This window comes from Hylobates moloch, unplaced genomic scaffold (assembly GCF_009828535.3).
Source record: "Hylobates moloch isolate HMO894 unplaced genomic scaffold, HMol_V3 SCAFFOLD_5, whole genome shotgun sequence".
NCBI lineage: Eukaryota > Metazoa > Chordata > Mammalia > Primates > Hylobatidae > Hylobates > Hylobates moloch.
Genome location: NW_026652280.1, coordinates 70749797 through 70760644, shown reverse-complemented (window position 1 = coordinate 70760644; position 10848 = coordinate 70749797). Strand labels below are relative to the sequence as shown.

Sequence of the window (10848 nt, the reverse complement as noted above, 5' to 3'; positions counted from 1 at the left end):
AGGAGGGATGCAGGATGAGAAGGAGAAATGGAGGATGAGGAGGAAGGATGGGGATAAAGATGAACTATGGGGATGTAGATGAAGGATGAAAGATTAGGAGGAGAGATGAAAGATTAGGACGGGGGACGGAGAATGAGGAGGAGGAATGGGGATAAGGATGAGGAATGGGGATTAAGGATGAAGGATGAGAATGAGGGATGGAGATGAGGAGGAAGGACGCAGGATAAAAAGGAGGAATGGGGATATGGATGAGGGATGGAGGAGGAGAAGAAGGGATTAGGAGGAGGAATGGGAATGAAGATGAGCTATGGAGATGAGAAGGAGGAATGCAGGATGAGAAGAAGAAATGGAGGATAAGGAGGAATGGGGATAAAATGAGCTATGGCGATGTGGCTGAAGGATGAAAGATGAGGAGGAGGAATGGAGGATGAGGAGGAGAAATGCGGATAAGGACAAGGGTTGGGGATAAGGTTGAGGGATGGAGAATATGGATGAGCTATGTGGATATGAATAAGGGATAGAGGATGAGGAGGAGGGGTGGAGGATGAGGAGGAAGGATGAGGATGAGAGGGAGGAAAGGGGGATGAGGATGTGCTATGGGGATGAGTATGAGGGATGGAGGATGGAGGGCGGCAGGATGAGGAGTAAGAATGGGGATGAGGGATTAAGGATGAGTGGGAGGGATGGAGGATGAGAAGAGGAATGGAGGGTGATGAGGAGGGATGGGGATTAGAAAGAGATATGGGGGATGAGAATAAGTGATGAAGATGAGGAAGAAGGCTGGAGGGTGAGGAGGAAGGGTGGAGATACGAATGAGCTATGGGGATGAAGATGAAAAATGGAGGATGAGTAGGAGAGATGCAAGATGAGGAGGAGGGATGGGGAATGAAGATGAGCTATGGGGATGAAGATGAGCTATGGGGATGAGGATGAGAGATGAAAGATAAGGAAGAAAGATGGGGGATGAGGAAGAGGGAGGGAAGATGAGGATGAGCTATGGGGATGCAGCGAAGGCATAAGAGATGCGCAAGAGAACCCTCTACTGGACAGCTGGTATTACTGGCACAAGTCAGTTTTGGTATGAAGAAGAGGAGGAGAACTGAGGCCATAAAGAGGTGGTTTACACTGACAAAAGCAGGTGCAGTGCTATAATTCAGAGACTCAGCCTCCAGGCTGCCGAACCACATTGTCCAGCATTTATTAACTTCAGTGTATACAATTCAGCGGATCTATTTCCCAAGTATAGCAGAGAAAGTATAGAGGAGCAATGTAATGGAAATGCACACATCAAAGTGGCTTTTAGCAAATGTAAAGCTCTTGTTACCTGCAGTGAATAAAATCTGGCACAGGGTTGTGTTGGCTGAAGGAGGCCGCATCAAGGTTCATGCAGATCTCGACATTGTCACCTGCCATGATTCGCACTGCAGCCTTGTTCTCATCCTCAAAAATCTGCCGTTGCAAGGAGGCACACAGAAGCAGCATGAAGTCATCTAGCAAGACAGATGTGAGATCATTAAGCTGCCTCATCCTCTTCTGATTTACATAATGCAACATACAGGCATCACACAGCAACAGCCACTCCCCAGCTCCTAAGTGAGTTGTGTTCCCAAAGTTCATAGTAAAATTCATCCTGGAGTCCAATGTTGGGGCCAAGTCACACCTTCTCCACCTTGCAGGGCATAGAGTGACCGCAGACACTCCAGGAGCTTACGTGGGGAGTCTCTGGATTTTGTTTGCACATTGGTGAGAGAAAGTATTAGGTGCTACTTACTAGTCTTCATGAGTCTCTTAGAGGGTAGCATTTTTTTGTGTGTGTGTGAGACAGAGTCTTGCTCTGTCGCCCAGGCTGGAGTGCAGTGGTGCGATCTTGGCTCACTGCAAGCTCCACCTCCTGGGTTCACGCCATTCTCCTGCCTCAGCCTCCCAAGTAGCTGGGAATACAAGCACCTGCCACCATGCCTGGCTAATTTTTTTTTACCTCCCACCAGTTTTAAGGAGGCCACTTGAGAAATTTCCCCATCTTTATCTTTTTATGTGTGGCGGATGCAGATATTCGTTTTTCTTTATCCTTTCCATCCTCCTTTGCATTTGTAACCAATGACTGTCCCCAGAGCATAAGCCACACTGCAGGTGTGGTGAGAGCAGGTGGAGGTGGTGGACTGTGCTGGACAGCACAGAGCAGCCTGAGAGAGCTGTCCTTCCGGCAACTGCCCACAAAGGGCTGAGGCCAAGCCTGCCTGGAAGGCTGCACATAAGCTGCTTCCTTGCTTTTAAAATTAAACCTAAACTTGTTTAGGCAGGGCAGTCATTTGCATTTTCTGTAGCACCCAGTACTCTGGTCTTGGGGGAGTTGCTCTGACCTTTGGATCACCAGCTGCCATGGGAAGGCCTTGGGGCTGCAGCCCAATTCTAGAGCAACTAAAATCTGGGAAGCATCTCCCAGCATCCACTGTCCTATGTTCAGGGTTTATTTATCTGCATTGGGAGCCAGAAACCATCAAGTCAGAAAACACAAAAGCCTCCCTCTCTGGTCTGTCTTTTGAAAGGTGGCTGTGTAAATGTGTGTGTGTGTGTGTGTGTGTGTGTGTATGTATGTTGGGGGAAGTGAAATTATGCAAGTGAATATGGTATTTCCAACATTGACTTATTAATTTTGCAAATGTAATAGGGTGAGTAGAAGCCATTAATGACTTGTGATATTAATGCATAAGACAAGCCTTTACATGATTACAAAGTCTAGTGAAAGACAAAAGGCACTAATGCATAGCACGTGAAGAATGATTAGCAGTAAACCCGGACACCAGCACTCTGTGGCCCTGCAGAGGAAACACTTACAGACGAGAAACACAGGGTTGGGCCGCACAATGAAATCTGGGAAGTACAGCCACTTTATGATGTTGTCATTGAAGCTGGCACCCTTGAATCTCCACGGGTAATCTGCAGGGAGGGAAGTGGCGAACAGCACAATCAATACTTCACCACTCTTCTCCCAGCCATCCACTCAGTAATGGCTTCTTCTAAAAGCAGACGGCTCCAAGGAAGGGCAGGCTCACCTCGGCAAGGAGCAGGTGGGATGCCGATGCAGATGAAATACTGGAAGGTGATGATGCACGCCAGGAAGCAGCAGTACTTGGGCCAGATCTCCGCGATGGCTTTCCTTCTGCGTCTATATAAGACAGCGATCAGCCAGCAGGCGTGGATCATGGCATAGAAATCCATTCGCTGGCCAATGACGTTAACTGACATTAGGAAACAGGTCTGTGTAAAGATGAAAAGAGGCAAAAAAAAAAAAATCAGGCATATGGGGAAGGGGACTGGTGATAGCTGTCAGGTCTGTGTAGATGGCAGAGACCCACATCCCTCAGGGCCAGTCTGTCTGCACAGATTCACAAATGCTTGCTCTTTTGAGTGTCTCAGCGTGAAGACAGAAATACTGTACAGATTACTCCCAAGGGAAAAACTAAGTAGCTGTTATCATAACCACTTCAGACAATAAAGAGAACAGCCATTTTGATCTCCTCATGAAACATCACCATTCCTACTTCATTCTATGAAGCCACAGGCACTATCACAACCGTTTTAGGTTAAAACAGTTCATTTTGGCTGCAGCTTATTGTTCCAGAATGCACAAAAAGAAAGAAGATTAATACTTTATTATTTATTTATTTTGAGATGGAATCTTGCTCTGTCACCCAGGCTAGAGTGCAGTGGTGCAAACTTGGCTCACTGCAACCTCTGCCTCCCGGGTTCAGGCAACTCTCCTGCCTCAGCCTCTCAAGTATCTGGGATTACAGGCATGCACCACCACGCCTGGATAATTTTTGTATTTTTAGTAGAGATGGGGTTCCACCATGTTGGCCAGGCTGGTCTCGAAGTCCTGACCTCAGAAGATCTGCCTGCCTTGGCCTCCCAAAGTGCTGGGATTACAGGCATGAGCCGCCGTGCCCAGCCAGAAGATTAATACTTTATTCTTAATAAGAAACCTGTTAACATGGCAACTGATGGCCATGCATTTAGATGGCTCTGGAGATCCAGAGAAACCAGGGCACTGCTGTGGAGGGGGGTGTTCAGCACCCAAACTTGGAAAACTTTCAGTCAAGCCAGTTAACCATCACTACAAATACTTTCTGTTCTTCTCAAGGGGACAGCTATCATGCCTGCAGATGTATCACAAAGTTCCAGTGGCCAATTGGCCAGAAGCAGTTCTTTGAATTTTCATGGAAAAGAGAAATAAAACATGTCAGCAAGGAAACTCACCTCCAGACCGAACTTGTAAAAGAAGTAATTTATGAAATATTTGGCACAATTAATAAGTCCATCATCTAGATGTAGTCTTGTAATGTCATGAAAGATAGTTTTAGACACAGGGGCCGTCAGGTTATTTCGACCTCGATAGTATTCCTGATGGCGGTAAATGGTGACTTCAAAGGCCAGGATAGCCAGCATCAGGAGGTTATTCTACAAAACAAGGAAACACAACTGTGTCAGCCAGATGCTGTATGATTTTGTAATTTCAAGCAATCCCCACATTCTTCACAACTGCAAGGACAATGTTTTATAAAAGCTCACCTCTCTTAAACAGTTTTGAGCTCAGTATTCATTTTCTCTGTCTTATTTATTGTGGCATTATCTCTATTAGAAAATCAGGCTAACTTCCAAAGTAATAGGATCTAGAATCTCCAAACATAAGATGCCGCTGCTCATTCCTATTTCTGAAAACCACATCTCACACCAAGGAAGCAATTTCCAGTTATCCACGGAGGGCAGTTCAGCCTCGTTTGCAGCCAGAAGTGCAAAAACAGTACAGAGACATCCTGGGAAACACACTGAGCTGAATGAACGGGAAGCTGCTTAGGGGGAACCTTTTGAACACTCCTGAAATCTGGCTACAGAGAGCAATAGATTGAGAAGCATGCTGACAACAGTAAAATAATAATAGCGATGATATAACTATTATTCAAGATAATGAAAATGGTTAACATTTATGGAACCATAGGTTCCAGACACAATTCGATCACCCTTTTCAAATACCAATTTGCTTTATCCTCATAACAGCTATTTATGGTGGGTACTGGTACAAAAGATATCTACCATGTGATGAAAAATCTAGAAGGTACATAAAGAAAATGGGATGCTTAATACATTTAAAAATCCCAGGTGCTGAGTGTAGAGGCTGTACCATTAAATGCATTGCCAGTGTAACTTGATTAGGACTGCTCAGATAATCCGCAAAAATAAAATGTGAAAAATCTGAAGCATGTTGCCTTCGTTATGTTTGTATGACTATTTGTACTCAAGTTTCCTTTGATAAATATATTTTATTATTTCTAGATGTAATAGATTCTCTTCATTAAAAACTATAGAGAAACAGAATTTATACAGCAAAAATGTCTTGTAAGGCTATATCCGCTTCTCAGAAATAACCACGATTGAGCATTTGGTATACTTTACTTAATATTTTTCTTTGTGTCTAGAAGACATCATACTATGCACAGTGTTTTGAAATTTGCTTTAAAAAAATCTTAACATATTTTAGACATGATTCAATTCTAATGCACCCATCGACCTTAATCTTGTAATGGTCTTAAAATGATTGTATAATGTTCCACTGAATGTATCTGTCATATTTTATTCAAGCAATCTCAGACCATTTGATCATTTTCTCTTTAACATGCCACAATACTGATTTTAACACTTAGAGTTTGTTGCAAAGGTGATGCCAAATCCCACATGAGAAGATATGGTTACTATCAAATGTGATGTTAAGCGTCTCATGGAAAAGAATCCTGAACTATTATATAATGGTGTGGAGGCCCAAACTAAGCACGACAAAGCCATTACCCTCAGGTAGACTAGTAGAGGCGAAGACTTCCGCAGGCCGACCCACTCTGTAGGATCGATAGGAGCGCTGTAGAGCAGAGACTTGTTCAACTCATTAAGGGGGATGTTTGTTTGATTTTCATTTGGCTAAAAAGAAGAGAAAATGGAGTAAAAAAAAGCTCCACAGATTAGGAGAGCTCGGGTTATTTCTTCTTCAGCTTTGAGCAAAATGATAGCGGTAGGATGGGAGGGACAGACCCATTTCAGGGGAGACCTCAGTGTGAGAGGAGGCTTAACACAGGGCCAGAGCACGACCAGCCAGGGAGAGGTGACTTACAAGCCAGGTCAGGCCAAATTGTGCTTGGGGATGGGGGTTCTCCAAGTATCTGCCTTGCTTTGCTAAAGGGCAGTCAGGAATATTCCCCCATCACCGAGGCTCACCAAGGAACAGTTAACAGAGAAGTTCTCAGGCTTAATGGTTTGGAGCTGGTACAACATTTTGCAGACGATAATCACACATGTCCAGACCGTGCAGACACTTGAAGCCAGACGGCGCAGCTTGGCGTACGGCAGAGCAAAAGCCCAAGAAATCAAAAATACATAGTTGAACAGAGACACCTGAAAACACAAAACCAGAAATGGGGACAAAAATACGTAACACGGCATAACAAACAGGACATCCACAAAACAGGATGACTTGATTTACTCAGTTCGGCAAAAGCAGACTGGATTCCTAGCACGCGCAAGGAATTGCCCTAGGTGCTGGGGTACTAAAGTAGGTGAGTTATGGTCTCACCCCTCAAGGACATTATGTCTTGTATGGCAGACAGACATATCATCAGGTGACGTCAGTATCATGTAGCACCGGCTAAGCTATCCATGTGGGCAGGCTCCTGTGAGAGCACCCAGAAGGGTCCTTTGTCCAATGTAGAGGTCAGGAAGCATTTTCAAGAAGAGACAGTGCCTGAACTGAGCCAAGCCAAGAAAGATGAGAGGTGGATCCTTTAGGTAAAGGAGGCATGAACGAAGGCAGGAAAGCATGAGCTAGCATGGTGGGGACAGGTAACAACAAACAACTGGAAAGTTCAGAGTTGAAGGTGTGAAGTGCAGCAGGAGGTGAGGCTGGAGATGCAGCTACAGCCAAGTTTTGACGGACCTTTTTACACCATGCTATGGCACAGGAGCCCATTCTTCAGAAAACTGAGAGCTGTGGAAGGGCATTACACTGGGAATTTGGAGGTAAGATTTGCTTCCCATTGAGGTAAATGTAACTGACGAATGGAGGGCCCATTGTGGGGATTGGACGCAACTTTGGGCAACCCACTCACGTGCCACTGCAATAGCTCAGGGAAGATGGGGAGGAGGTGCGGATTCAACATGGGAGGCAAAATTAGCTGCACTTGATGACTGATTGGCTTGGTGGGCCGGTGGGTAGGAGGGAAAGTTCAAGGAGTGACTCCCAGGTTTCCACTTGGGAGCCTGAGTGGATAACCGTGCCATTACTGAGACAGCAATGCTGATAGGGAAGCTGGTCAGAGCAGCAAGGTTGTGAGCTCAGCTTGAACCTGTTGACTTTGGGCTGCATGTGAGTTCATTCATCAGGCCAGATGTTCCCACATTTCTAGCAATTCTTTATAGTTAATAGTCCATTGGACAGTATAGAAGGACCACCATCTTCTTCAGGCATGGGAAATGCTCATTTATTCTGAATATTGTTATGTTAAAGTAATATCCTAGAAATGTTTAATATTCTCAGGTAGAAATAATAGCATGCTCTCGTCTGATACAACTAAACATGTACCAAGCATTGTGGGCTAAGCATTGTGGGCTCTAAAAGACATAGTTACCTACTTGGCTTATAAAACTATAAAAGAAGAGGCCAGGTGAGGTGGCTCATGCCTGTAATCCTAGCATTTTGGGAGGCCGAGGTGGGTGGATCACGAGGTCAGGAGTTCAAGACCGGCCTGGCCATGATGGTGAAACCCCGTCTCTACTAAAAGTACAATAAATTAGCCGGGCGTGGTGGCAGGCGCCTGTAATCCCAGCTACTTGGGAGGCTGAGGCAGGAGAATCACTTGAACTTGGAGGGTGGAGGTTGCAGTGAGCCGAGATCGTGCCACTGCACTCCAGCACTCCAGCCTGGGTGACAGACTGAGACTACATCTCAAAAAAAAAAAAAAAAAAGTTTAAAAAACTATAAAAGAAGAAAATGTGGAGACTGCATGACTGTATTTAATTCTGCTATTTGTTACCTGTTTCTACTCAACTATTTGTTACTGTCCGATGCAAGGAACCTCTCTGAGAATTAAGTGCTGAAATATTAGAGTAGGAAGAGATGCCTTATAGAATTAATTGAAGATGAAAGAAATACTGTACACGGAAAGGCCCTGCAAACCGTAACTCACTCATAAACATAATCAATGTTACCTTTTAGCAAAACAGATAGATTAGCGAATTGACTCTTCCTCTATAGTCATCAACAAGTGTCTCATCAATTTGGATATTAAAAAGTAAGCCCGGCCGGGCGGCGGGTGGATCACGAGGTCAGGAGATCGAGACCATGGTGAAACCCCGTCTCTACTAAAAATACAAAAAAAAAAAAAATTAGCCGGGCGCGGTGGCGGGCGCCTGTAGTCCCAGCTACTCGGAGAGGCTGAGGCAGGAGAATGGCGTGAACCCGGGAGGCGGAGCTTGCAGTGAGCCGAGATTGCACCACTGCACTCCAGCCTGGGCGACAGAGCAAGACTCCGTCTCAAAAAAAAAAAAAAAAGTAAACCCTATTAAAGATGCTGTGAAATGAACTCTGTTATGTCTGTTATTATGTATCCAAGGCCTTTAGTAAAGACAGCACAATTAATTTATTCAGAACTTTCAATTTTCTGAGTGATGGGGAAAGGGAAGTAAAGGTGGTAACTTTCATTAAGTCTTAACTAGGTTCAAGGTGACACATCTCCTGAGGATTCCCTGCCTGCAGGAGGCATGTGGGAGGGACAGATGGAGGCACACAGGCACTTGGCGACAGCATAAAGGGACTGAGACCTGAAGAATAAACAGGAGTTAGACAGGCAGAAGAAATAGCAGGTCCAAGGCCCTTCCAGACTTGGGAGAGCATGGGCTGCCCATCCTTGGAGAAGCAAGTGATTCATTGTGAGAGAAGTGTGATCTGAAACCTGTCAGAGGACTTTAAAACCCATCCAGCATCTTAGAGTGTCCAGGAATGGCAAAAGTGAAGTGGTCTGGGCTGGATCATGGGGGTCTTATACCATGTTACCATGAGGATGAAAGGCAGCTGCTGCAAGGTTTCAGGTAGAGGGCTCTCATGATCATATCTACCCTGTGGGAAGACTGTTCTGGCTGCATTGTGGAATATGTATTGGAAGGAGAAAAGATTGGGAAAAGCTGGGAATCTGTAAGAGTAATCTAAAGGGGAATGGAGGCAGAGGGAGTGAGTAGGACACCTGAAAGTGCTTTGGGGCCACTCAAGAAGTGGGGTCAGGCCCAGCTGTCAGGTGGAAACAGGGGCCTGGAGTTCAAAGAGAGCAGTGAGTTGACACAGAGTTTAGGACTCGCAGCAGGTGGAAGGCAACTGAACCAGAGTCCTGTGCTTGTGAGCTCGTGAGCTCACCCATGAGAGTCCAGAACAGAAACTGGCTGTGGACAGAGCCTGAGGAACATGCTGAGGAAGCTGGTGGGAAGGGCGGGATGAGTGCAGGAATGAGACAGGAAGGGCCTGATGAAACTGTGGGGAGGGGCCGGGAAGGTGAGCTGATGTCCAGTACAAGAGAAGGGAGAGCTTCAATGACAAGGAAAGGATCCCCAGTCCTCAGCATCCTAGAGAAGTCAAATCAGAGGAGGACTAAAGAGCCTCTGGGAGGTGAATATTTTTATTTTTATCATTTTACAAATAGAAAAACTGGGGCTCAGTGAATGAAGTATGATACTTCATTCCATACAAATAGCAAGCCCAGTGCAAACCTCAGTGCGACTTGCCCTCTCACAGTCCTGTTATCTAAAGAGATCATGATCTCATCATTTCCCTGATGGTAAGAATCTCATGGAAGGGAAGAAGAAGAAAGAAGGAGGAAGAGGAGGAGGAGGAGGGATAAGGAAGAAGAAGAGGAGGGAAAAAAGAAGAGAGAGAAGGGGAAGCAGAAAAGAGGAGGGGAAGGGGACGGAGAAGTAGGAGGAGAAGGAGGAGGAGGACAATGACTATGACAAATACCTGGGCCACAACCAACACCTGATGAATTAGAATTTTAGGGAAATAGATGCTGGTCCACGTATATAACAACTGTCCAGGTGATTCTTACTATCAAGGATTTTGAGAAACAGTTTTATGCCATAATGCTTTCCCAACAAAGCCCTGTACACAGGTTGTCATCCTATCTGAATATAAGCTTATGGGGCCTGAGGGCCCTGCCTCAAGGGAAGGGGCCTCTGAGAACCAAAGCCTCCTGGGCCCTGCACTTACCCATCCCTGGCTTCCCTCCCCCAGAGAACCCCAGCTGCAACCATCACCTCCAGGCTGCAACTGCCTGCAAGAGATACTCCACCCTGTGCAGCAAGTGCTCACTGTGGACACCTCTAGCACAGCAGTTATTATCACTTTTAGTTTTATTTGGCAGCCATTCCCATCAGGCTGTGAGCTCAGACAAGAAGTGTGTCTTTCAAGCTACTGCACCAGCACCTAGCACCATGTATGCATTCACTTTATTGTGAGTTCGTAATAAATGCTCAATAATGATGGGACAGACAAGGAGAAACCTCAGGTTTGCAAAAGTTTCCTTCCTTCCTTCCTTCCTCCCACCTTCCCTTCCCTCCCTCCCCTCCCCTCCTCTTCCCTTCCTTCTCCAATTGGCCAGGCCCCCCAGGGAGGAGCTGAGGTGCTAACAGAAAGTGTGGCTCTTGCTCAAGACTCACTGACCTCACAGAGCTGTCCAACAGCCTTTGGAATTAGAAAGTAGCTGTGTATTTCAAAAGGAGAAGAAAATGTTTTATGTATACTATATGTATATTATATATCTAATA

At 45.6% G+C, this 10848-nt stretch overlaps 1 protein-coding gene across 3 annotated transcripts in view; it reads right to left on the bottom strand.

The window, feature by feature from the left end:
• The window catches only part of PIEZO2 (piezo type mechanosensitive ion channel component 2), a 479940-nt gene that overhangs the window by 81491 nt on the left and 387601 nt on the right, over positions 1–10848 (bottom strand). For all 3 annotated transcript variants that reach the window (XM_032152839.2, XM_058438662.1, XM_032152840.2), the window contains 6 exons: positions 6262–6438; positions 5842–5967; positions 4258–4458; positions 3054–3258; positions 2836–2937; positions 1325–1490 (listed from right to left, as the gene is read on the bottom strand). In XM_032152839.2, the coding sequence (XP_032008730.1) occupies positions 1325–1490; positions 2836–2937; positions 3054–3258; positions 4258–4458; positions 5842–5967; positions 6262–6438 (977 nt within the window). The remainder of the gene's footprint in view (positions 1–1324; positions 1491–2835; positions 2938–3053; positions 3259–4257; positions 4459–5841; positions 5968–6261; positions 6439–10848) is intronic.